The sequence below is a fragment of the Anopheles coluzzii genome, chromosome 3 (assembly GCF_943734685.1).
Source record: "Anopheles coluzzii chromosome 3, AcolN3, whole genome shotgun sequence".
Taxonomy (NCBI): Eukaryota; Metazoa; Arthropoda; class Insecta; order Diptera; family Culicidae; genus Anopheles; species Anopheles coluzzii.
Window position 1 is genome coordinate 22,604,965 of NC_064671.1, and position 27,670 is coordinate 22,632,634.

Below are 27,670 nucleotides of genomic sequence, written 5' to 3' on the forward strand. Positions count from 1 at the left end.
GTCTTCGTTGCTCACGTCGTTTTCGTTTACGCTGGGATGGCTGTTTTGCTCGATTGTTTTTTTTTCTCTTCTGCTTTTTCTTTTTCCCCGGGCCGCGCGCGCGCGGATCTTATTTAATGTCCGCGTCATGTCAAGTAAAGAGACGGAACAACGGAACCGCACGATGCGGCCGGCGAGAATAGCCAAATCACGTACGGTAATTGCAAGAATGTGGTTAGGCGTCCTGGGGAGAGATATCTTGCGCAGACATAAAAGCCTGAGCGTTTGTGTTGGGTTGGTTGGTAATGGATCTACTATGGAGCTTTAAGGCGTAGATGTGTGGGAACCAGCAAGGAGAAAATGCTTTGAAAGCGTCGCGTAGCATTGAACCTAGACAACGTGCAGCAATACAGTAACTAAATAACATTTAAATTTACATAAAAATACAAAGCTCATCTACAACGGTGCAGAAAGTGACAAACTCGAATAAAATCGTAATCAACAATCGCCGGTCACTGCACACGGTTGATAACATCGGTAGTTTCATTTTCCGCGACCAGTCGATGGTGCATTATCATAATCAGCGCACATCCAGCGCACCGTGATGGTGATGGAAAGTGGTGTCTGTGCCCCGCCGTGCACTACGGCTGCATATCGGCGTATATGTTTTCGCAACATCGATCTGTTCCACGGTCATTTCCATAACGGAATTGTTCACAAAGTGGTCCGCCAATTGCCACTCGGTTTCACTTGGCAGGGGTGGGTGGAACATTTCCAACTTACACGCGTTTCAACGCGCTGATGTCCACTCGGCGGATGGTAGCGCCTCGCTGGGCATGTTCACGCTCACGCTCAGTAACGTTATCATTGATTAAATGTACAATCAACACTTGGAAGGATAATTAAAAACCAATTTCATGATTGAATTATTTATGAATGAAATTGATGAAAAGGTTGTTGCATGCTTCAACACTTCTTCATTATTGAAGAAGCTATTGGATTTAACAAAAAAACTGTTCAAAAGTTAGTTTGATTGAAGACTTGTGTGAGCTTTTGTGAAGTCACTCAGGTAATACATAATCAGCCAAACCTGCCAATTTTGTCAATATTGACCCTTAGTATATTTTGAGCCAGAAGGCTGACATTTCAGCCTGTTAGTGCCAAGTCCATGTATGATACAGGTCGATACATAGCTCTTTTTGCACTAATACAAAGATCATGGATTTGACAGTTGTCTCGTTAGTTTCTACACGCATGCACACACGCTCGAAGCGAATGGGGTGTTAATATGGCGAATTTTTTTTTCTGATTTTGGAGATTTTTCGTTTTTCTTAATTTAATTAAAATATGAATATGTCTGGGCCGGTCTCGTAGTACAGTCGTCTACTCGTACGACTTAACAACATGCCCGTCATGGGTTCAATCCCCAAATAGACCGCGCCGCCATACGTAGGACTGACTATCCTGCTATAGGGGGGGGGGGGGGAATCAATTAGTCACTGAAAGCCAAGCCCACAAGTGGTTACAGGCAGGCCTTGACCGACATCGGTTGTTGAGCCAAAAGAAGAAGATGAATATGTTTAAATGTGATCTCGCAGCGAAAATTCGCACCAAACACATAGGTTTTACTGAAAATTTACTGTTTTTGATGCGCCAATTTCATCACAATGTCACAGGAATTTGAGTGTTTTTGAGTGTGTGGCTCTCATCAATAATTAATTCATTTGCAATATCTTCAAAAAATATCATTTAAAGAGAATTTCGGAAAAAAAGTAATCAATCGGAGTCAGCATCCATTACAATATGTAAACAAACGAACTGTCAACTGTCAAACCGAGACTACTTCTATTTACTTTCATTTGTCAATTCCTTAGGCATGCATCAACCTGTATCCTATAAGGACTTTGCTTTCAGTGGAATAATATTCATTATCCAGGTTGGATCCATTGGACAGCCTTGTTTGGTAATATTGAATTGCATAATTTTCGAAGCAACAAAGATGCATTTATAAACTGTTTTTTCTCTGTTATTTCGCATTGAAATTCGAGTTTAAGACTTTAAATACGTTTAAAAATATCGAATCAAACAATTTTTAACCTTTCTTAATAAAATATTTATGGTTCAGCAAAAACAAACATCTATCTTCCATCAGTTTATTTTTTTCAGGCTGCAACAATCTGAAACTCTGAGCATAATTTAGTATGTGTTTTATATGGAGTGTTGACATGTTTTGAGCCTCCATCTGCCAAACTCCATACAAAAAAATACTGCCTAGAATCGTAAATCTCCCTATTACTATCAAATTTTATCTTAAAATAGTACTTTCAATGTATCGATGCATCTGAGTCTTTAATACTATCATTGCTCTCTGAAGTCAAATTTTGTTTTCCTGTTTGTTTAGAGATTATTATCATTATAGTATCTAAATACAGTAGAACGTCGATTATCCGGGGGCGGATTAACCGTCGGTTGGCTTAACCGTGCGCATAAATGTGACGGCTGTTCAAACATACGGCGAGGCCAAGTAGGCAATCAATTTCTTGTAGTGTCTAGTGGTATTTTCGAAATTCATTTTTGTTCATGAACCTGTTGTTATTGATAAAAATAATATTCTACTAACGAGTAATCGATTAATTCAATGTGAATTAATCATAAAAACAGTGAATTGACCATTTTTATATGAATTTGACATTTATTGGACCGTGCAAATCGATTAACCGGTAACCGACGTTACCGTATAATCGACGTTCTACTGTATTTATACATAAATACACATACTTATGTGAATGTGTGTTTATTTTTTTAACAATAATTCTTAGACTGCAAATCGTTCATTTTGCTCGAAAAATTCACCACAACTCTGTGCTGTGCTATTCGCTCAGTAAGAAAAGCACATTAATGTTTCGAAATTTTCCTTAAAATATTCACACTAATTTGAGCGTATAATTTGAAGCTTTGTTGCAAATAAACGGTTTCATTTGTCTCAATTTGCCCCAAAGTGGCCCGGCGATACCGTTGTAATGATGCATTAGAAGCGACAAATGAATGTTATCGCGATGCTTTCTTCCCACGTCCGCCCAGCGCACAAAGCGACCGACGCTTTTTCTAGCTTATCAAAACATTTAGCATCGCAGCTTACCCTGGGCACCCCAGGGCCGATTCGTCTCCAAAGCAAAACCGTGCACCTACAGCTACCTCCAAGGGCCGCCGCTGGTTCGGTCCGAGCATAGTAGCCACCCGAAAATGTGGCCCAATTAATCAACGGTTTACCGGTGGCCATTTGATAATTTCGCCACTGGTCACCGCCAGAGCGGTGTGAAAGTTAAGGGAGAACGCTGCAGAGGGACTGGAGGGTGGAGAAACAATTATCTTAAAATATCCTCGAGCGGGCCTGACACAACACAGTGACAGCAGTGGTAGCCTGTGCTGTCTGTAGCCTTGGTTCGGTTTAGCCAGCTGGATTCTGTTTGGCGGCCGCCTTAAAACACCGGCAATTAATTCGCGCTGGGTTCATCTGCCCATCCGCCCTGGTAGATACGAGAAACAGAAACGTTGGACACATCTAAACCCGGGATTTGGATGGGTTGCGGTTGAGCAAAACAAGAAAGATAATTTCGCCCAACCGGCGATACAGTTTATTTTCTCCTTCCCGAGGCCGAACGTCCAGCAGTCCAATGACTTCTCACAATTCAAACGCTTAAAAGGATATGAGCGACAGGGGACTGCGGGGCGCTTCCTTCGTGCGAATGCGAATGCGACGGTGTAATCTTTCATCGAGCGAATTTCTCCGAAATGCTGTCTGCATCTCGGTGTTGCATCTCCTGCCATTACCTCCTCCTCCCCCTCCGCTACACCTCCTAGCGGGCACGGATCTGGCGAGGGCATTGACGCATTAATGCGGCACCTCCTCCGAACGCTCCACTCCTCCCACACTGCACGACTTGCTAAGCGGTGCCGATTATTCGCCGGCCCCAAACACACCAAACCGCAGCCTGACGCGTTCGAGCCGCGACCGCAGCAGCAGCAGCAGCAGCACCGAACGCAACCACTGCGTCATCGATGAACCTTTCTCCTACGCCTGCGGGCGTTCAGCAAAACCGTCCTCTCGTGAGCCCCCATCAGCACCAAACCCAACATCATCATCATCATCATCATCAGCATCGACAACACAGCATGATGGTGCAGGCCGCTGCCCGCAAGCTCGCCTTATTAAACAAACAGATTATCGCGGTGCCTGGCCGTGCTGGCATCGCGGTGCGCCCAGTGTGCAGTGCAGCGATGAATTAAATTACGGGAAATTAAAATGGAGAAATTACAGCCACGATTGACCTAATCCCGCCCGGGCATGCTTTCTACGATTGATCGCGCAGGACGAAACGAGCTGCGAGCGAGGAGCTGCTGGTCGTGCTGTGGTAGATTAGTTGACGTTAAGCCAATGTTGCTGGCAAAAGAGAGCGACCGGGAACAGGCATGGCCCGTCACGCACAAGGCCTCCCACAACACCGTCCGATGCGTGCCACGAATGTCAAGCGTATCTTCCAGCCCGCGCACCGAAGACCGAAAACCGTTGACTTTGGTGTAAGCTTTCGTACTACTATGGTGGCCGATACTGGGGCCGATAGTTTCCACGGCAACCCCGAATATTGCCCATCTTTGGGTGGAATTGCGGAACAAAAGAACGGCTCTCTAGCGGTGAAGGCAGGGGGATAGTTTTGAATTAATTATGACAGCGCACTTCACATGTCAATCCGGGCCACCGGGAGAAACAAAGCACCAAACACAACCACCGAAGCACCACGACGAAATAAAGATGCCGCCATCGTTACCGTGTCATGTTAAAGGGCGTTGATGTGTATACCCGTTATAGAATAGAATCGAGCCGTGGTTCTCATTAGCGGAACCGCCGAACCGTCTCGTGGACCGTCGTAGAATAAGAGGTTTTCGGCAGGACGGCTGTTAAAGTTGTTAACGCGGCTGCCAAATTAGAGCCCGGCGTGAGTTGTTGATGTGCCATTGCCCCGGTGCGTGATAAAACGGTGAATTTTATTCGCACAGTGCGACCCGTTAGCCGAAAGGGGGAAGTTTGCACAAAATTGCCGCTGCAAAAGTTCGATTGAATGTTGATTGACCGTTTGGAGGGTAATATTACTTCGTCAAGTTTAATGGTGCTGGCGGGACTTTGTCTGTGTGTGAACAGTATGGTCGTAAAAGCGGATTGGTGGCTGAAATTACATCTTAATTTTTCACATTCCCATCTCCCGTGGCGAAGCTTACTGCGGGAGTTGTGCAATAAATTTGTTGAAGGATGGATAAGGGAAGATGAAGAACCACGATGCAAGATGTCGTAAATAAGGCCGAGGTATGATTTAGCATGCGTAAATTTTGATTACACAATATGTTTTTTTGTTTAATTTTCGAAGATGGTGATAAATAGAGCTTACAGAGGGAAATTTTCGCCGACAAAATTAGATCTATAGTTAATCATTGTTCAGGAACATGAGATAATTATTAAACTGAACATGTGAAAGGAATTATTTCATAAAAATATTTACATTTAATGGATATAGTATTTTAAGACAAGACGCATCTAGTCTTGTCTTAAAATACTTTTAATGAAACATTAACTAGTGATTATAATTAAACGGATGAGCTAAATATTGTTAATGCTACGCAGTTAAGCAATCGAAAAAAGCGCTTATGGCAGAAAAACTAGTAAAGAAATTTTGATTCGAATTCATTCTTACAAATTACAACACATAGCATTAAGTATGACCTGGAACATTTTATTAACACATTTTTATGGTGAATTCACTTCGCTAAGATGACTTTGCAAAATTAATTTTGAATTATTTCACTATGGCTGAAACTGTAAATCTCACAAAGTCACAAATGTTTTAATCATAATTCAATGTCAAATCGCGTTGTTTATGTGGTTTATTTGTTAATGTGGACAAGAAGTATTGCTTTAAACTGTTAGAAATTTAAGAATGAATGACATAAAGCAAACATATGCTTCATTGGTCTTTTATTTGTTTCAAAAGTTGTAATGAAATTGATAAGTGAGTAAGTAAGTAACGTAAAATTTAAACAAAATAGTTCAATTCTTTTTTCCTAGCAACATCGTCATTCGTGTTCCATTCTTTCTTTAAATTGGTTAAACTGTATCATGATTTTATTTTATTTTATTAATATGAAGTTTTACATGACACAAAAGATAAAATAATTCTAGATATGGTAAATAATTATAATTTATACATCGTTATTTTTTTTAGTTATCGTCAGTATGTTTGTACCCTTACAACATTTTCATGTTTTTTTGTTGATTCCTGTGTTTTATATCGTTCCCACGATTTATGAGGCGTGTTCCTGAATGTTGTGAATCGTTTATATTGATATTCAATCAGACAATACCAATGAATTGTGGAAACGATACACAAAATCATGGAAAACGGTGAATAAATCGTGAGAAGAGCCCAAAAAATATGGAAACCAACCAATAAATCTTGGGAAACTCTGTAATTACTTATTTAATAGAATCCTCCTACAAAATTGTATTTTTATTTGTCTTCAAAGTTGTTTTAAAATTTTAGCTAAAATTCAATTAATTTTGGAGTAAATTCTACCAGTTTGGCATGTAAATGTAAAACAATAATTAAAAATTCGCGTAACTTATATTTGTCTAACTTGAGTTTTGCCTAACTCAGAGAAAAACTGTACAGGATGTTCAAATGTTACTAGTACACGAAATATAACAAAAAGCAAACTTATCTCAATTGTTCTCAAAGCAATATGAATTGTTTTGTCTTCATCAAATATTTGGTATCAATGTGGGATGTATTTAGTGTTTGGGTTGTGCTAAATTTGAAATGGTGCATCCATACACTACGATAACGACTTAAAAAATACCAAGATAAGATCCGAACGCATGTAACAACAATTCAAACATTGAGCAAAAAGTAACCCCTTAACGTTAAACAAACCCAAACCACCCCCTTTATTCTGACATGATGCAAATCTTCCCATCCGAAAAACAGGCAAACCGCTTCGTCCCCATTTACTCGCTTCCTGCAGCACACGCTTTTCATGCAAACAAATAAATCAATCGTCTTTATTGTTCCTTCGCTTTGTGCAAGCAAAACCGGCAAACACCACAAACATCATCCCCCATTCCAGCACCACCATCACTTATGGATCGCGAAAATAAACGCGCACTTCAAATAGCAAATCCAATTCAGCTCGCCCAACAAACGGGGAGGGCAGGGCACAGCAGCACGGCGACAGTCGGGGAAAAAGTGAAAGACAGCACAATGCAATGCTGCACGTCCCCACGGGTGCGCACGGAATTTCGAGCGTTTCGCACCCGACGCCGGACATTGTTCGCCGTGTTTGGATGTTCGTGGTGGACGGTTTTGGAGCCTTGGCATTATGCTCCATATTCAAATCGATCGGGTCGACAGGACAGGAGCAAGCGGGGGGGGGGGGGGGGGGATGAAGGTGAAGCGGAATAACTACACTTTCACGCTTACGAGGAAACGTTCCGGGCGCAAGGGGCACCGTGGCGCCGGGCAGGGAAAACAGCATCTCAAATGATGATAACGCGCGCGCGCCCGCCAAATAATGCATCCGATACGCCGGTGGTCAATGCACTTGCCATCAAATTTCCCTTTTGTTCGGGGTGTAGCGTACCAGCGCGAGATAAAACGATCGCCCGGTAGCAGAAGTCGGGCGGGACACCTACCCGGGCCCGGTTACGGTCATTTTCCATGTCAAAACTCATGCTTTCGAAACAATAGCATTACCAGTCGGTGTAGTTACGTTTTTTGTTGTGTGGGCCTCTTTCTTTCATTGTTTCTCTCCATGAGGTTGAGAGATTTGTGTTTTATTACCTTCATTCTCTGACTGGGTGTGTGTGTGTATGTCTTTCTTTAAGCCAAATTATGCACGAAAGCGATAAATTGAGGAAAAGCATCGCGCGGCAAGAGAAAACCCGCCTAAGCCGCCAGTTGACAGCACTCCGACAGCACTCCGGCGAGGGAAAAGCATGCAAATCTGTGCGCGGAAAAATGGTGCCTTTGTTTTCCGCCATTGTGAGCGAGTGTGTACCTTTGGTGCTTTTTTTAAGCTCCCTCAATTGTCCGGCCACAGGACAGGAGAATTAATCTTGAAACGTGGAGTGGCAACACTGGCTCGCCGTCCATTGAAACACATTTTCCCATGCAATCCCGCGCACTTTCGGGGTGGCAAAGATCAACCCAGATGGGAAGTTTTAGCACGTGAACTGTGTGTTTGCAAAAAAGCAAAAAAAAAAACAGTGCTTTAGAGCCCAATTTATTGCCCAAACTATCGGCAAGCACTCCATCCATTACGTCAGAGTGCACGAACCCGGTTCGGCTTTGGGAGTCTCGCAACAAACGCTGGTGAAGAATTCATTGGCGTTGCATCTGCAACAAACCGTACCGAGCAAAAAAAAAAAAAAAAAAAACCCCAAGCACAAAACGAAACTCGGTCACATTTACATGAACCGTACGGCGATGTTTCGCTTTCCTCCCGTTTCCCGTCTTTTAACCAACGGGGTGCGCTTCTTCCCGTACGGCACCATTGCCCGGGGTGCCCGGGGTCTGGTTCTCGTGTTGCTTGTTGCTTGTTTGTGCCGCTCGTTTTATTTTGCGCTACATCGTAAAGAACTCCAAACTGTTCGCAAACACGGTGCGCACACACAACGAGGTGCGTACGAAAATCCCGAACGCGCTCTGTCGTAGTCTGGTGCTGGCCTGGATCTATGCTACGGGAAGCCCCCGATTCCCTCAACCTCCCGTTAGCAAGCGGAGGGGATGGAACTGTTTCAAAACTCTCTCGCGCGCACTCGCGAGCCACCCAACAAAACCAAACAACGCACCCAACAAACGCCAGAGAGTGCGGTATGATTTATGAGAACCATACTGGCGGAACTGGTCCGGGTATTAGTTCTTCTTGTGTTTTGTTTCCGTTTAGTGCACCCCCCGAGGGTCCCGCGAGGAGTGGGTATGTTTTCGCTTTGATTTGCATTTCCTCCCGTCCTCGTGTGGATCGTGAGCGTGCACGTCAGCTGATGCCTTCCAGGCCAGTGCGTTCGTTTACCGTCCGCATTAGACCGTAGCCCGGCACGGGGGAAAAAAAAACGGCACGAAAAGTAATCGAACAGCGTGCAAAATTAAGCGCGCCCCAACGCTCGTTGCTTCGATGGCGTTTTAATCCACTTGATAATTAGAATAAGTAACTGGTACACTGCGCGGCACGGTGCTGGTTTCACGCAAGCCTCCTCCCGGTGGTTTTGGGCCGATCGCTCCGGTCCATTCTGCAGGAGAAAGCCTCCATCCGTCCGCAACATGAAAACATTAAACCACCGCGGGAAGAATGGGTGCATCCCACAACAGTTTGTTGTTGCTTTCTTTCTTTCTTAAAATCAACGATGTTCGCACCTTCTCAAGGAACCGTCTGCACTCCAGGAGGGAGGTTCATCTGGGCGCGCGCACACACACAGCAAGAAGCAGGACAAGCAGGAAGATCTGGAACTGGACCACACCTCGGCTAGCGCGCGCGCAAATTGCGGCCACACCACGTTCTTCCGGCTTTCAGGACACACACACAAACACACACGCACACAACCGGGCACCCGGGTGGACACTTTGCGGAGTTAGGTTGCGACGAAAGCGACACGTTTTTTTTTTTTGCTTCCTCTCTTTCTCTAGCACTCCAACGCTTGGAAGCTTGGGCACGAAAACACTAACCCGGCGGACAGGGAGAGGGATGAAAACATAGGAATACACGCACACCGACACGGAGCAAACCGGTTCAGGGGCAAAGGGAAGAGTTTTTGTTATGGGGGAATGAACGGGGGAGCGAAAAAAAAACCGGGACTCAACACACACTCTGCCTGCCTGCCGGGGCGTTCGAGGTACTACGAGTCTGTGTCGACGGCGATCGCGATGATCGAGAACCGAACCGAGCGGGCCGCGGTGTTATGGCAGACTGAAGAAGTGTTCCAAATGCCGACCGGAATGTGCCTTCGCCGTGCCGTGGCTAAACAAGCGCTGCCGTTGCCTGGCGGTTGGTTGGGTGAGGAGAGCGCTGGGAGTGGGGCGTCGTCGCTGAGCTGCGAAATAAAGCCGGTGGCCGCGTGCGCCGCTTTGCGGGTCTCACGTATATCCCCCTAGAGTGGGCAAGCGATCGTTCAGCTCAGCATTTGAGGTTCAATTTTCTTTGTGGCGGTTTAGATGGTTAGATGGGAAGTAGTTTTGATAGAGTTTTAATGTGAATTGAAAGAAGTTTTACAGAAATATTGTATAGTGTGTTGAGGGAAATTATTATTGCTTTCAATACCTTTTTGAAATATTCATTGAATCAGGACCAAAATATTTTTTTCGAAGTAGACAATCATCAAATATTATTCAAGCATTCAAGTTGTCTTAAGAACCACAAATACACAATTGATAATATTGTTGCATTGTGGTAATATTGTAATGCTTCTTGTAACGGCAATTTGAATTAAACTAACAATAATAATCACAACAATCGATGTATAGCTATTCCTCGATATACGCCATACTCGATGTACGGAATTTCGCTATAAGCGATTTTTTAGGCTTGACAATTCTCTGAGCAAATGGTACTGATTTGACACATCACCTATCAAATGCAAAATAAATTCCCTTATGACAAATTTTAAAACCATTTAAATGCAAACCATCATCAATTAACAAACAAAGGTACACAACTGTTATCTTCATTTGGAATCAGATCAAATCAGATCAGAATCAGTTCAAACAGAAGGAAATATATAGAGTCTATAAGTTTCATAACCGCAAATCATACGTTTCCTACAGTCGGCCCTTCCGAGTATCAATAAGTTACCGTCCAAAGATTTTCTGGAACTTCATGAACAGCAAACGAAAGTGCAACAGTCTGCCGTTTTGCATAACGTTGGAATATCAAACGTTTGAGGGCGAAAACGAGATCTACAATGGGTTCGCAAACTACTTTTCTTACCACAATTCATCTCTAGCTACACAACACATTAATATCGAAGAAGCCCCCCGGTAGTGTTGTCAAACTTCCGTCAAATCTGTATGCTTTGAGCAGATAGTAAGTTTTTGGAAATAATGATTCAGAAACACCTACTTCGAGGCGGTCCCGTGGTACAGTCGTCAACTCGAACGACTCAATAACATGTTCGTCATGGATTCAAGCCTAGAATGGACCTTCCCCCCGAGGAAGGATTTGGTATGTCCGCTTCCCTGGCCGATCTACAGCTACTAACCTCGTGCAATTCTTGCATTATTGATATTCGCACCTTGACTAAGGCATTCAGGTCAATGCTACTAATACCGATCTCCATTCGGCCTTTGATCGCAATAATCATCTTACTTTATCACAAAAACTAATGAAGCTTGGCGTGATTTAGTTAAATTGATCGTCTCTTGACTATGCCAATCGTACCTTGATCGTCAAGATAGGAGATAGCATCTCGCAATATTACTCTAATGTTGCAGGTCTGCCTGAAGGAAGCGTTCTAGGTCCGCTACTGTATCTTAATCAACGACGTAGTTTTGGTAGCACCGGAATGTTCAATGTTGTTATATGCTGAAAATTTAAAAATTTACTCTGCGATCAGAAAAAGTAGTGGTTGTAGTGATTAAAACTGCAATACTCTGCCTGCTTGTTCCAATCTTGGTATTCTGTGAATATGGTATCTGTCAATGTGAGTAAATGTACTATTATATCCTTCTCTCGCAGTTAGAATCCTTTCAAACACAATTAAACATATATCGACGTCACACTTCCTCGTTCTGATCTACTATTACATTAGTTTAGCTATAAGTATGATAACTAATTTCAAACAGAAAAAACAAAAGGATTTTAAAATGCATCTTTTTTTAACACAAATGGTGAAATTCAATATGACGAACTGTGATTTCCGGATACAATCTGCACGATGATGAATATTGTTCCACTATTCTTGAACAGGTTGAAATTTCCAGTTTGTTGGCTTCAAACAAACAACGACCCATTGACAGAATGTTAGTAAGTAATGAGCTTCTCTTAAACAATATTTAGTATTTAAATTGACGTATTTAATTTTTAATTAAAATTAATTTTCTTATTATATCCTTTGATTATGGATTTCCTACGATAAAATTTATACGGGTCAGGGAGCATTTCTCAATGACAAATTAAAGTATTACTGTTTCACAACCTTCTTAGCTTCAGTCATTAGTAAGTAGATGTCATATAAAAATAAGTAATTTAAAAGATGTGTTATTGGTTTAATTACCATTTTAATTACCTGGTTAATTAAACTGGTTTGACACGTTTTAATTGATAACAGTACATTTTCTGCAACAACAACAAAAAATCCAAATTAGTAAAACGATAAATACTTTGATACTTACCTTGAAAACTTTGAAGATATTAAAGTAAAGTTAAAATTAGTGTAGCTAAGCAAAATTAAAAATTTTAAATGCTTGAGCTGCAAAACTCACTCACTTGCAATACTTTTCCGCCCAGCGAAACACAAACTAACGTTAGAGAGATACCGGGAAGATAGAGATAGGTGCTTCCTACTGCCAGGTGAATATCGTACCGTCGATCAGCTGAAAAGTTGTTGTACATCGAGACGGCAACGGCAGAAGGAGACGATCGAGAGTGACAGATAAGGATGGCACGGAGCGCCGTGGAACGCATCGATGGAAAACCGGAGCGGGGGGGGGGGGGGGGGGGGGGTGAAACGCCCTGCGGTGAGCTAGAGAGTGAAATAGAGACCCATGGCTGGGCAAGCTGGGCATGACTCAGGCAACGCTGGGCTGCAATGTCACCGATCGGGAAACAGGCAGCATGAAAATGAATCGTAGAACAATTCGTGTCGAGATATAGAAGTGGTCGCTCGACCAGTGGACAGTGGGGCAATGTACAGCAAAGTGTCAAGTGAATCGGGGTGACTGATCGTACCTCCGGGTTTGGGGTGAGGGATAAAAGAGACGAGCAAAAAGGAAACGACATAACTGTACAAGTCGTGCTGCAGGTGTGCTGTAAAGGCAGTACGCGTGCCATCGATCGAGGACTTTTCCTGCCACTCGTGATCGTGAGCACCGGCCCCTTTAACAATCTCGATTACCGCCCGTTACCGCCACCGGGACACAGGCATGATGGCGCTTAGATCATGCTCTCCTTCCGCATGGAATCTGTGACACATATAAGCGTCAAAGAAGGAATGCTGTTAGGGAGCAGGAAAAGAAAGACCATTCGTCGTACATCGAGTACACATTTCCGGAGGTGTGGTGGAAATCATTCGCCAAATCTTGTACGCTTCAGCTGACTGGGTGCTGTTTTTACTTCCTTCGTTTCGCAGTAGAACAGCAGCAAAGGGTGGTTTGCCTGCTTGGTTCGCGCCGTTTCCGAATCGTGCCCATTCACCAAATGGGTATTTTCTTCCCACGGGCACTTTTAAAGCACCCAGTTGGTTGTAGACGGGCAAAGGAATTTGGCAAACATTGGAACAAAAGGAAAACTGCATAGAACATTGGATCGGTGGAGGAAAGCGCACCGGTGTGCGAGAATCGAGAGGTGTGGAGGCGCCTGCGGCAGAAGGTTAGTGGTTTATTAGGTTAAGCATGCGGAACGAAACGAACCAAAACCAAACATGGAACACTGGGAGGGCCCACCTGATGGCTGGAGCGGGCGTGGGGGAGGGAGGCTCTCGAAATTATAAGTGGATAAATTATTTCCGTTTGGGGAGATTAATTTTGATATGCAAATGGTTGGCGTCGGTGCGGAATGCTGGAAACGATCAAACCGATCCACACACATACACACACACGCACACATGTGCAACGGGAGTTTTGAGAACAGCCCAGGTCCGGGGTCCACATTACGCGCTGCTTTGGTGAGAGGTTGGCTTGGAGAAGTGCTTTTGAATGGAGAGTTTAGGTTTAAATGGTTAAACGCTCCGCTTGCTGGAATGCTTACGCTATTTTTAAGCAGTGGAACAATGGTATTGGAGATTATTTTAAACAGCCCAAAAAGGCATAATGGGTTGCATTTTATTTTTAGAAAAGTGAAGAGATTAAATAATTTTATCAGGTTACAATATTTATCTTATATTTACATCTAAAACGTAAATAATTTGTTCTTAATTTCTAGGACAAATTCGAATTATAGTATTTCTATTATTTCAAAAAAAATTTCATCTCTTTTTTTCAATACTTATCAATTAACTTAATCAAACTTATAATTTACTTTATATAACTTTAACTTTATCTTAACTTTAATTTACTTACTTTAACTCATAACAGACATCAAATCATGTACCCAAAATCGATCTTTACACCTGGTTCGGTATATGTATGTCTTTTTAGAGAAGCTGCAATTTCAATTACAATTCTGCTACTTAGTTTCCCTGCTACTAAAATACAGAGCCCGTAGATGTTCTTGAAACCATCACAAAACCTAGTTTGGTGTCTGGAAATGATTTTGAACTCAAACCGGTCTTGGAACTGATCCTACACTTGAAACTGTACGTGGTTTTTTTCCGGATCCTGTTCCTGTTACGAACAAGTATCTGATTCCGCAGGTCAACGGTATATGTGCATCGTAGGATTTAGAGAAGGAATTTCAACTCACCTTTTAGTAGTGAACTAAAAATAGTCTTTTTGTTAAAAACTATTTTTGTTCTTGTTTCTACTTACACGATTTCATGTTTAGTTTATCAATGCTCAATGCTTTGTGACACATTTATTTCGTTTGGTTAACATTACTGGTTATGGCTTGATAAGCATTTTTTTGAAAGCCTGATTTCTGTTTTTAGTACACATATCAATATACAAAAATTTGTGTTTGAGAGAACGCCCTAAATTAAATTTTCGTCAGATTTGGCCCATTGCGTCAATTGTTTTCTTATCCTATCTCTTCCTTTATAATAATTTTTTTTTCAAAAAATAAATAAATTCTTTAATAATTATAGCCCAAGATTCGGTGATATTATATCAAACGATAAATAAATAATTTTTTTAATAATTATAGCCCAAGATTCGGTGATATTATATCAAACGAGCATTAACGTTGCAATGCAATTGTCTTCATTTTAAACTTAAAATTGTAATTGATACTTAAATTTGAAAATAATGGGTAAATTCACTGTACATTGATCAATAAAATAAAAACAGTACATACTCATTGTACCCACTCTCGCAACCCATTAAGTCTCAAAACCCCATAATTTAACCATTTCGCAGACCTCTGTAAAGCTGTTTATGTCCGCTTCAAATTCAATTAAAAATACACACTCACAGGCGCACAGAAAAGATCCTCCATCCAGGCGCCGGGAGGAACGTCCTATAATTAAACCTCCATTGCGTTGCAGATCCTTAAAAAACGTACATTCAATTTCAATCACACACTTTCCCTCCGTGCTTGTGCTGACATTGTGCTGTGCCCAGTTCGGCACCACGCGCACGGTTTCTTGCAACATTGTACGTTTGCGCCTCAATCAATACGAGCGCATGAGCAGTCGTTCTCGTCACTGTCGCTTTCTTCGACTGCTGCGGCCTCAGCCGATGTTACGCCTTTGCGATGATGAGTGATGGCTTTATAATAGGAAACGAAGTAAGGTGAGTGCGAGATGTGACGGTCCGTGTGCACACCACACACACACATCCTTCTGCTCGTTAACAGCCGGCAGTAGCCGGCCGTTTGGCGTTGAGTGTCAAGATGAAATGGACAGTTGACATTCATTACTACCCTGATTATTATTATCCTCCCCGATGCATCGTGGCGCGAAACGGCAGCATTGATACATAATTTATGATAGACCCTCCCACTAGGTAAGTGCCAGGCGACGAACGCCTAAGCCACGGATCTCTCAGCCGGGGTTCCGCTGCTTCCAGTGTGCTGGTGAAGTTTCGCCAATCGTAAATGGGAAAGAGATTTGTTGATTTACAACCGAGCGGATTGAGGTGAATATCTCCGGGGTGACAAAGAGGTGGCAACACACTCGTCTCATGACTCGATTGCTTCCTCCGCTCAGCTTAGAAAGGAAATGAAAAACTACCCCGTCAAATCCGTTCGAGCTAGTGCCAGTGGGTCCAGGATAGGAAAAAATGACGTCACCTGCCGTAGGAGAAGAAAAACAAAGCAACTGCTAAGGTCAACATCTCTCAACCTACACACGATCCAAGCGCGCGCGTGTTTTCCCATCTCCCGTGCACACTTACATCACAGAAACGAAGCGGAGGTCACTGCGAGATCCGGTTCCTTTCGCTGACATGCGGGTCCGCAAGGGTTAATCAACGTAGCGGATCCTTTGGCCTCGCCGAGGGCCTCAAAATAATAAAAAATAATAACAACCCGAACCCTGCCGCTTTTCCTCACCCACCAATCTATGCCGTTGGTTCGGAGATAATCGCCTTTTTACAATTCCAGTACATGCAAGAGGAATGGACGCGGATAAGGAAGGGAGATACATTATCGTGCCCATAAACTGTGAGTGTGTTTTGAGCAGCAGAATGTCGGGAAGGGAGTGGCGCAGTGTTTGTCTGTGTTCGTGTGTTTGTGTGTGTGTGTCGGTAGACGAGCCGGATGCGACCGAGAAGGTGGAGCGGGCTTTTCGGCAGACCAGGGGCGCCATTCAATGGCTCTCACACGGAGGGCGGTAATTCCTGACCGACCCGCGAATGGCCAAATTTCTTCTCCTTTCTCTGTTGTTCGCACTTCGCACACTGGTTCGGTGGTTTAAATTGAGCAATAAAACCCTCGCACCGACAAGGTCACTTTATTCGCCTCGCCTCGCAAGGTTGTAATCAAACCCATCGCTTCATCATCCGGGAGCTCGGTGCTAGAGTGTTTCTTACTATCAGTCTTGCTCCATTTCCTTGATATTACCTGATTTTGCATGATGAACCTTGCTCAGATACAGCTGCCATAAAATGAGCAAGTCAGATTGCTGCCGTCGTACGAAGAGCCGCACATTCTGGAATCGAAATTGGTGGAAGTTTTTTGGCGTCCTTCTTGCGTCCGAGATTCTCCATCCGGTAGCGGGTAAGCAGAATGATTTAAAATAATTGGGCCAATGAGGTTGGGTTGCAAAACACGGTTTGCATATTTCGCTTCGCTGCATACACACGGCTCGGTCGACAAGTGCACAGTGGTAGACACCGTGTGATCAATTAACGAACAAACGACCGGGGAAAACCTGGGGTGGCGTTTTTTCGATGAATTTTTAATCGATGACATTGTTTAATGTGAGTTCGCTTTTAAAAACAAAACGAGAATAACTAATTATGCTTATTACCAGCAATGGGCTGCAAACGATCGATCGACGCAGTTTAAGCATTTTGTCCACTTCTGGAATCAATTTATTGCTAAATTTGAGGGTAACGAGTCCTGCTGGAGGCCTGTTATTGTATGCTTCTTGTACATAATTGGTTGCCTGTTGTGGTTGTAGAAAGGTAACAGTTGCCGTTTCGTTTATGTTCCATAAATTGTGGTAAATTAATAATGAACATTATCCATTTTGACTGGTTTGCATAGAGGATGCAGAAGAAATTGTCTTTTTTTAATTATTCTTCATCAATTATTTAAGCTGAAAATTATCAAAAAATAATAAAAAAAACTTTTCATTAACAGCCTACTATTATTTTTAATTCAAAGTCCTGCTTTTAACTCTGGTCTTTGAAACGCTCGTCGTCTCTTGATGCTATAAAGCGTAGTTGCTATAAAGATCGATAAAGCATACTTTTAGGCGTTTAATGGTATGGAGTAGCAATTGAGGGTTTGTTGTGAAACAACCATTTTTTTATTATTTGATGAATCACTTTGAATGGTAATGTTAAAACAAGTTAAAAAATACTTTAAGGTAATTTTATTTTACCTGTCGTTACATAATTTCGGATATAAAACATTATTTTCTTCTATGAAAACAATAAAGGAAAATCCAATCACACCGTGCGCTACTGTCAGGTTACATTGCTGCGTTTATTATTCTTTCTACGTTTCTGACGAGGTTTTCATTTGAGAGAAGCAAAAAAAAAACTGATTTTTCAATAGCTATCTAAAAACAAAACGAAACAAAAAAAAAACACTATTGCCATCAAGTCCATCTAAAAATAAAGCTACAGCCACGTACAAGGCGTCACGTTGTGTGCGCAGCGTGCAGCAGGAAACGTTCCCATTCCTTCCCCGCTGAAAGGTCTACTGTAGCGCTCCTTCCTTATATCGTTCCTTTAAATTGTTGTTTTTGCTAACATTTACCATTATTTTTTGATATTTCAAGCAATTCCGCGCTTGCTTCCTCTTTCTCTTCCGCGCTAAAGTACACGCGCAACATTTACAAAATATTCTTACACACAAACAAAACGGCTTTACCCTACACACACACATACAAAAGTGTACCAGCGTTATTGGAAGTATCGGGTGGTACATATAAAATAAAACAAACCATCGGCTCGAATGCTATCGTGCACACGTGGGGGTTTTTTGTTTGGGGCTCGTGACTTTACGTTCACGTGGTAACATTGGCTATGCATAAAACATCGCTACCGTGCTCGCATGCTGCACGCGGATGTGGCTTGGCGGAGCTTTAGGCCACAACACATGATCTTATGAGTTCAGAGAGGGCGAGTGAAAACAAAAACTTATTGTTTTGATTTTTGTGTTTCACTGTGTTTCACTCAATGCTCTCTACCCTCCCTTGGACGGGGAGCCGAAAAGTTTTGCTGTGCCTACATTTTTCACCTCTTTTTTTTTCGATGATTCCTTGTGGTGCGCTTTACACATCGCGGTTTTCCAAGCTTTTTTTGTTGTTTTGTTTCTACGTAAAACTGCCAGCAGAATAAAAATAATATTTACAGTATCGTATCATTAAACGGGCTGGAGAGCGTGGTGCGTGAAGGGTCGTTTTTGTTTAACGCAACGCGGCGGGATTACATATACATTTCTACCATCTTCTTCTTCTACTGCTGCAGCGACGTGCGTACCTATATTCTGCTGCTACCATTCCTCGTTCTCGTCCTGGTGTCTGGGAGGGGGTTTCGTTTACATTTAATGGACCGTGTACCGTGCTAATTGTACAGTTTCACAGAAACGTGTAATTAGCGCATACGACAGTACACACAGTTGTCCACTGCAATCGTCGTTTGGTGATAATAAGTGTTCAGTGGTGTCGATTATTTTTTTTATACAATTTGTATCGTCTTTTCGTCCTCCGCTGGTCTGTCGTCTGGTTTCGTCGGCTTAACGCGTCGCTACATCGCTTGTTCTAGTGCCTCACTGCTACCTCTCTAAACTAGCCATCTCTTGGGAAGCTTTCATGCCACCTTTGCTGAGGCTTCAGGTTTTCGGTTGCTTCCTTCCAGGGCCAGTTGAATCATTGCTTTTTTTTACATATCACATTTTCACTGCGTGCGCGTGTGGTAGTGTGTTGGATTCATGCTTTTTTTGTTGCTGGGTTTGTTAGTGTTTCTATTCTTCTTTTATGGTACGCTGAAGTAAGCTCTCTTATCTTTTCCCCCTAACTCTCGTGCGAACCAGTACTACTTTAGTGCAGTTTGAAATAGTCACACGTTGCATCGTGCCGCATGTGAATGCGTGTCTTGAAGACCGTAAGGCAGTACAATAAATATATATCGTTTTCATAAATTAAATCCCACCGGCAGCTGATTGTTCGCACAAAGCTCCGACACATCCGGCGATGAACTTTACCCCGGTGTACGGTTTTCTAGTAGTGGCCTGTCGTACGGTGGAATAGGTTTTGCAGGACTATTCTTTAATCACTCCTTTCCCGCCCCTTACCAACAGTCCTTGCTGCTGCTGCTCCACGAGTTTTGTGAAATGAACGGTTTGTCGTGTGACTTAGATGCAGCAGAAACCCATTTTGCGTTTGCTTCGTCTGCTTCGGCGTTTGCAGAGGGTAGTGGGAGGGGAGTGGGGAGTGGGGCCAGTCTGGATCCTGGTGCACGGGACACGGCTTAGGTGGAAATTTGTGTAATGTGCGATATCCAGTCGACCGTGTTGGCCACCCGATGGTAGATACCGGGCTGGCCTCTGGTGGCACATGAGTAGCCTGCGGACACGATACCTGTTGAGGTGTGAAATTCGAATCAGTTTCAGCAGCTCCGGTGCTGGCAGTTGGTTGCCCACTTACCGATCAAATACCATCGGCCAGTCTTCTCGTGCATCAACGGTCCACCGGAGTCGCCCTGGCAGGAGTCCTTGCCACCGCCCCGGTATCCAGCGCACAGCATCTCCGGATAGATGACCACGTTGATGCCGTTCGAGCGATGCCATCGTTCGCACACCCTGTGGAGGGATGGAAAACGAGTGAAGAATTATGGAGAGTAAAAGAGGGAAGAGTTTTAGTATGATGAGACAGGCGAGGTGGAGAATGAGCAGGATTTCTTTTAAGAAGAATCGATGGATGACACATATTCTGCACTAATTGATGGTAGATGGGAAGTTATTAGGTAAATTTAACTTTAATTTTAGTCGTTCTTCTGACGTAGGAAAATCCAATTAGAAATAGCTGCTCTTTTGTAAATTAGGGATATTCGATTTAAACGCCTTAAAGTATGCAGCTTTACAGCTTTTTATACTAAGCCACGTTTTGACTTCTAGGAAAACGATTTTGAGGATTTCGGTTATTTTCTTTTCAAACAAAAGTCCGTTAAACAGTAACAAAAAGTAAACAGTAAGTTTGATAAGAAATAATGGCATAATTTTCATAATTTATGTCAATTCATAATTTATGAGAATCATTTATTTTACTCTTGTTTTGCATTTGATGCTGTTGTAGTTTAAGTTATGCATTTTGAAATTTTCAGTTAATAATTGAACTTAATCACATTATAATTACTTTGGATTCAACATTGATTTGGAAAACCAAATATTAGCTATTTACTCGATATAATCAAAAAATACTTTAAAAAGTATGTATGACGTAAGCAAACCAGCATCAAATCGCAAACGCAAGCAAAACAAATCTAGTAGAAATAAAAATTGCTCTAAAATCTCTACGGAAAACACAACTCGTTACATTTGCCAACAGCCAATATCCAATTTCCCCACACAGGATAAATTCTAACTCCACGCCAAAGCGTACTTGCTTCCTTTAAGACAACAAAATAAATCGCCCCACGAGCTTTCGAAACAATATTGCCCCTCACACGGCCTCTGCGAGATGCCAACACTTTGCCTTCAAAGTAAAACAAGCCCCTGCCAGCCTCGCTTGCCCGCTTGCCCCAGCTACACTTACCGATTATCTAGCACCGGGACGTCGACCGCCTGCAGCGTTTTGGGTCTCAGCCGCGAACCAGGATTGAGCGCTCCCCAGCCGGCCGCCCAGCCGAACTTTCCGAGGAAATCTTCATTCTTCTCCGGCAAACAGATGGGGGCTGACGCACCGGGAAATAGGGCAACAGCGGCAGGAAGCGGGCGACATTCAGGAACAACGAGCGCGCGCGTCCCCACAACGGCGTCGGGAAATTTGGTCGATTTTCCCCACGGCACGCACACGCGGTGGCAGTGTGGTGTTTTTGTTTGGAGAGAAGAAGTTTTGTTTTCGTAAGGGATTGGTTTGGTTTGGTTTTCCGATTGTCGGGTACGGGGATAGAGGACACCGCGCGCGCATCGGGTTGATGTTTTTGATTTTGTTTTTTTTTTCAGTACCGAAAAAATAGGAAAAACAGAAGAGGTTGGAAGAAAAAAAAAGGAAAAAAGGGATGTAAAAAATGTACAAAATGAGGAGTAAATAGCACAGCAGAGAAACAGCAGATTGAGAAACTTTTTTCATCGCGAAGGTTTTCTCCGCTCGTAAGGAACAACAAGGATTTAAAGATTAGAAGTTATGATACCGAAAGGTTCTTCGGAGAAAAAGCAAAGCAGGAGTACATAATAACATAATAAGGCAAAGGGTTTAGTTTTTTTCTTCTGAGGGACGGTTTCACTTCTTTTTGCTTCATCCCCAAACTAATCCTTTCTTCTGCGGAAAGGTCTTCCGATGGTCAGTTTTCCTTTCACCTACTTACGTTCGCGACAGAACCCTTTTTACAGACGGCTAGCTAAAGCGAGATGGAAACAAAATGCAATCCCCCCCCAATACTCCCACTAGCGCGAAGCAGCAGAAGAAGCAGAGGGAAAACAGAAAGAAGTGAAACTGACCCCCTGCTGAGAGGTCTTACCGATATGGGGCATAAAGTGCACCGTCCGCTCCAGCGTCAGCACGGCCACATCGAACCGATCGGCCTGCGGTGTGAATTTGAAGTACGGATGCACGTTGATCGTCCGCACGCCGAAGGTGTAGGCGGGCAGCGGCTCGACCGCCGAGTTGATCACGTAGTCGCCGAGGGTCACGTGCACCTGCCGTGGGGTCGCGCGCGCAACGCAGTGGCCCGCGGTCACCACGTGCCGGCGCGAAATCAGCGAACCCCCGCATCTGGAAAGCATAGACCTGTGTGTTATAGCGTGTCGGAAGAAAGGTGCACCAGAACCCATAGCCGTGGTGAGGGAAGAGAGGGAGGGCAGGGAAACAGGAAAATCGAGACGTCAGGGAGGAAAATGAGTTCACGATCGGTCACGCAACCCGATGTGCGCGATAGCGTAAAAAGGAAGAGCGAAAAACCACAATTTTGTAGCAGACCGATCGTGAAGGGAAAGGAAACAGATCATTGCAACATTGCAGTGCAGTGTGCGGATTCGACCGGGACAAAGAAACCATACCAATGCAGAGAGGGGGGCACAAAATTGGACACAAATGAAGTAAGTAAAAGGGGAAGGAAGATTGTGAAATTTCAAAACACGAAAGATACAAAAACAAAGGACAGCACCGTGCCCAACAGTGGACAAACCCAGCCCAAACAGTAACGTAGATAGGGAAGAGATGAAGAGAAGAAGAGAAGGTGTGGGGATGGGAAAACAAAAAAAATCGAACAAAACACGCGTTAGAGGATTAGTTAATGATTAGTAACAACAACAACAACATATTGATTAAAGACGATAACAACACAACAACAAGAAACACAACCACTACAGGAGGCGAATGGGGCGCAACGGTTGGAGCTGCTAAGAAGTGATGGCAAACCATTACGCCGGTGACGAAGGCGACGACGATGATGAGTCCCGATACTGGTGAGAGTTAATTAGTGGTTATGTTAATGAAATTTTCCCCTTCAATTGGCTGCTAGCTGCACTGGCAGGCGGAATGAGCGCTCGGAGCCTATTTTGAAGCATTGTTGCGCACAGCGCAGGGCACTTGTTTGGCACAGGTGTTCTATCGATGGATGGAGTCGTGTGGCAGCGTCTTTGGACGATGAAGTGTTTTTCGATTCGATTAAACCCTCTCGTCCTCCACTGGTGAGGGTGAAAGTCGTCCTTTGTGTCGTAGTGGTGCCTTCATGTTTGCCATGCCTTGCGTCGTTGTAATATGAGTAAGAGTATCAACGTGACAGGATTACAACAGTTGACACTGAACGAACTACGTTAATGGCTCATTATTACTAGCTAAGATAACATTATTGCCGACACATTAGATGTAATGAAATAACAGTAGTTCTGCCTTGTAGGATCTCGTAGGCTACGTGCTGGTAATATTGTTTAAGATTTAAAGAAGCCTCGTAAAATGCTTATGCTCTTGTTTAATATCTCAAAAGTCATGAACACCAGCAATTGTTCCAATCATATGGTGAATATTCTCTGAGTTGCGGTTACGATTTGGCTTTATAGATTACGAAAGGTGTGTCATTTTTTCAACATAATATTATACGTAATATATGATGCGTAAAGAGACGCCATCTAGACAGCAAAGAGTCGCATGAGGGTACTTTGCCAATCGCTGGCCTTAACTGTAGGTCCTTTAAGTAGTTCAGTACATAAATGAACGGATTGCAGCTAACTCGTTTTAAATTTGTCATTATCTAACTTGTATGTCAACTTCACAATATTTGGTCTGATTTACATGCTTATGAATTTAATGGGACTTATTTCCTTAACATGAACTTGCCATGCGTTTTCTATCGAATTAAACTCACCCTATCATGATAACATTTATTTTTATACCCAAGAATAAAATGGACATTAAATTCGATAAGCTTTGCTATGCCTATGAGTATCATTGGAATTAATTGTCTTTATCTCAAATATTTTTGTGGATATCTAAATTTAAATAGTTTGTGGATAATATTCAGTTTTTTTGTAAACTGAACCTGAAAAATAGTGTAAGTAGTGCGTTTGAAATTGAGTAGTAACTGTGTAAAACTAACTAAATTTTAAAACATTAGAGCAGTGTTCTCCAACCTATGGTCCGCGGACCACTTGGTGTCCTTGGCCGTAACATAAGTGATCCGCGAATAAAATATTAGTATTTTAAAGATACGATACATCGCGTGCAATTAAATTAAATTGATCATTAGATCAAGTTAATTCAATTGGATTAGATTTTCAATTGGCACGTCTAGAATAAGATTTCAACATATTTTTAATGAAAAACTTTGAACTTCGTCTATAAAATGTATGCTTTCATGAGATGTGGCCCGCTAGGAATGTATTCATAAGCAAAGCCAAGGGTTCAGTGATCCTAATAAGGTTGGAGAACACTGTATTAGAGCATACTGAGCTTATTAATAAATATAATAAATAAATAAAGTTATTCAATGCCAAGTGCAATGCCTCGTCCACAGGCACAGGCACACCATTAATTTCAAAATGGTGTAAACATTTTTAAGAATGCTCTTCGCTACCTCATATACTTCATGTCTTCTTTAATGTTTAACTTAAACGTCCTTAACAACATCATCTCTTTGCTGATAGGTTTCACTGCCAAACCTTTTGCTTCGAAACCGAATTATTAATTTCATATATCAACATCATCATTTGTTTGCTTGCTGTGATGATCTCAGCCCTATCTCAGCTATCAGTTCACCCCTTTTGTTAACCGACTCGCTAATCAAACACCATTGTCCGTGGGTGAAAACCAACTCGTCCTCTCACACATTCACCCATCAGGCGCGCAGTTTTGCCGCACGATATGAGAAAATATTTTAGTTGCTCGTACGATTTGATGCCAACGAAACTGTTTGCTTAATTGAAGTAATTTTCAACCAAATCGACTCCCTCCCACCCACTAAACCAGCATCCGTGTTTGTGTGTGTATGTGTTTGTATTGAGTAAGACGGAAGCATTTTCACCGCTTTCTCAAAAACCGAACCAATCCCTACGGCATCAACCGAAACCTTACAGCCGCACCGAGTGAGTGTGTGCAAACAAACCATGCGCCATCATGCCCGGGGATGGGGCAGGTTATCCAAATGCAAATGAAGTCGCTTGCCAGGCACGAGCCAACCGTTTTGCAGTAAATCCGTAAGTGTCAGCTGACTGACTGCTGCTCCCTGACTGATGCTGTGTCCCACATACTTGCGTACGTGTCCTACCCGGGAGCTATTCCGATCGCCACCCACTTCCTTGCTTCCGGTCCGGCCCGCGACCATCTCTCGTCCGCTTCCTCCGTCTTTTTATTCGGCAACCTGCGGGCGTGGGCGCGCTCTGGCAGTGTGGCGCTCTTGTGTGGTGTAGTAAACGCACTCGAAACTTTCGATTTCCGAGAGTGGTTCACTTTCTTCTGCCGCAGCATCCGGGCAGTGGGGCTCTTGTGCGGGTGGCGTTTTTGGAAGTGTTGCGAGAGGGAGGGGGGAGATTTCACCCCACGGGGAAGGGGAAGGATGGTGACGGGATGAAGCAACTACACCGCCGACCCGAAATCGGTGTCAGGGGCCATTTTACACGGTTTTCGCTCGCATGTAGGTCATGTAAAAGTCCTCCGCTTGATCTCCAGCGGTGACAGAGCGCGTTCGCCGGGAAGCGAAAGTCGACCATTCTGGAGGCTGTGTGTGTGTATTTATGTGTCTGTCTGCGAGGGGAGAGATACGAGAGGTCTGCGAAAGGCCGCAGCAACTGCATGTTTTGCATTTTCCCGAATTGGAGCAGAAGTGCATTACCATAAATTTAAACCGGCTTTGGTGAAAACACCGCAAACAAACGCATTACACAGACAAAAACACACACACATTTAACATGGTTAAACACAAACATGGGAGGCAGGGGTTTGGGGACGTTGGGGACGGAATCTGGAAATTGGATAAAAGAGGGGGAGACATCATGGTGGGACAACGTTACCTTGAGGAACCTATCCGGATGTACGCCTGCCAGGGGAAGGAGCCGAATCCAGCATCATCACCACCGACGATCCGCCGCTGGGCCGTCTGCTTTGCCAACGATATTCCGCAACCTGTATTTTCCGGGAATAAGGGTAAATGAGGAAGAAAAAGGTAACAAACGGGGAAAAGACCGTTAGTAACAAGATCTTTTCATTTTAAAGGATACAGTTATGGAAATTTCAATCAAACTCAAAGCCTGCGTGAGAAGAGTGTGTGCGTGAGAGGATCTAACAAAAACCAACAAATGGAAACAAACATAATAGCAGCGAATCAAGAGAGGACAGAAGGAAAATGAGTTTGAGTGAGCCACAAGGAACCGATAAGAACGGAAAACACACAGAGTGAGCGTCTGTCAGTTTTGGGAGTGATGTCTTGGGTGGTGTTGAACGTCAACTGAGGGTGATTGGTGTGTTATGGTGAGTGTTTGTTATTGAAATGAGGATGTGCGATAATAGTGAAAGTAAAACCGTGAGAGATAGTAGAATGTACATACAGAAGAAGGTTGAATATTTTACATGCGTAAAAGAGAGGGCGTTAATATGCACAATGAGGAATGTTTAAACATTTGCAGAATTCAAAACATATGGTCATTGAATATTATATGACAGTTGGGCTGTAAAGCTTTTTTCTAAATTCTCTATTTTAAAATCAAATTACACAAAAGAATAAGAAAGACGACAAACGATTAACTTTAAAGATAATCTAGGAATAGTTTATTTTTATTCTTTTCTTACAGGTTGCACAATGAGGAAACAGTGTACACACCAGTTTTTTTTATCTTTTATTCCAATAATAAAAATGATATTAATATTCTAAGATGTCTTCCGGAGATTGGAATGCATTTAATAAATTCCGGATCATTGTTAACTTAATACATTTAACGACATTGCGTGTGGAAATATTTCGAAACCCATACGATTGACTCAAAGAACTGGAGCATACAAAATTTAATTCCTTGTTCCTAATTCTTTCTGACTTCTTAATGATCAAGTAAACAAAATTAGTCTTATTTAGACTGGGACTTTTATTACGATTAACGTTTACTACTCCTTTTCAGATACACGATGGTGCAACTGACCCAAAACTCTAATAGATCACAAATCTCCTACCATTTGCTCTTCGCAATCACCCTAAAATGGCTTCAATGCGTGAAAGTAATTTGAAAATACTACTATGATCGCTACAACCATCAACCGCTGACCAAACTACGTTTAAACCTGGCGCGACAATTACCTAACATGAAGGTACAGTTCCTCCGCGGGAAACACTGAATGGAAAAAAACTAGCCAAGAAAAGAAAATAATTTACTTGTTAGATAACCACTAGCGGCCGATGCCTAAATCGCTATCATCTCACACACTAAGCGATGTCAAATCGGTTTCATTATTGGTTTAGCCGATACAACGCCCGGTTCAGATTGAGGCAACATGCGAGTGTGCGTTCACGTAACATCCCTTACAAAC

At 42.9% G+C, this 27,670-nt stretch overlaps 3 protein-coding genes across 8 annotated transcripts in view; 1 reads left to right on the forward strand and 2 right to left on the reverse strand.

The window, feature by feature from the left end:
• LOC120954646 (uncharacterized) overlaps positions 1-10,183 on the reverse strand; it is a 34,715-nt gene extending 24,532 nt beyond the window's left edge. Inside the window, exon 1 of the mRNA XM_040374746.2 lies at positions 9,438-10,183. The gene's annotated coding sequence lies outside the window, so the exon portion shown is untranslated. The remainder of the gene's footprint in view (positions 1-9,437) is intronic.
• Positions 1-27,670, forward strand: part of LOC120954768 (probable nuclear hormone receptor HR3) — a 509,904-nt gene that overhangs the window by 307,018 nt on the left and 175,216 nt on the right. The window lies entirely within an intron of this gene.
• The window catches only part of LOC120958727 (uncharacterized), a 28,826-nt gene continuing 19,114 nt past the window's right edge, over positions 17,959-27,670 (reverse strand). For 4 of the 6 annotated variants that reach the window (XM_049610206.1, XM_040381705.2, XM_040381710.2 and 1 more), the window contains 5 exons: positions 26,167-26,278; positions 22,182-22,450; positions 21,257-21,395; positions 20,150-20,304; positions 17,959-20,083 (listed from right to left, as the gene is read on the reverse strand). In XM_049610206.1, coding sequence (XP_049466163.1) covers positions 19,974-20,083; positions 20,150-20,304; positions 21,257-21,395; positions 22,182-22,450; positions 26,167-26,278 — 785 coding nt within the window. In that variant the 3' untranslated portion in view covers positions 17,959-19,973. The remainder of the gene's footprint in view (positions 20,084-20,149; positions 20,305-21,256; positions 21,396-22,181; positions 22,451-26,166; positions 26,279-27,670) is intronic. The other 2 variants (XM_040381711.2, XM_040381708.2) reach the window with 1 other exon arrangement.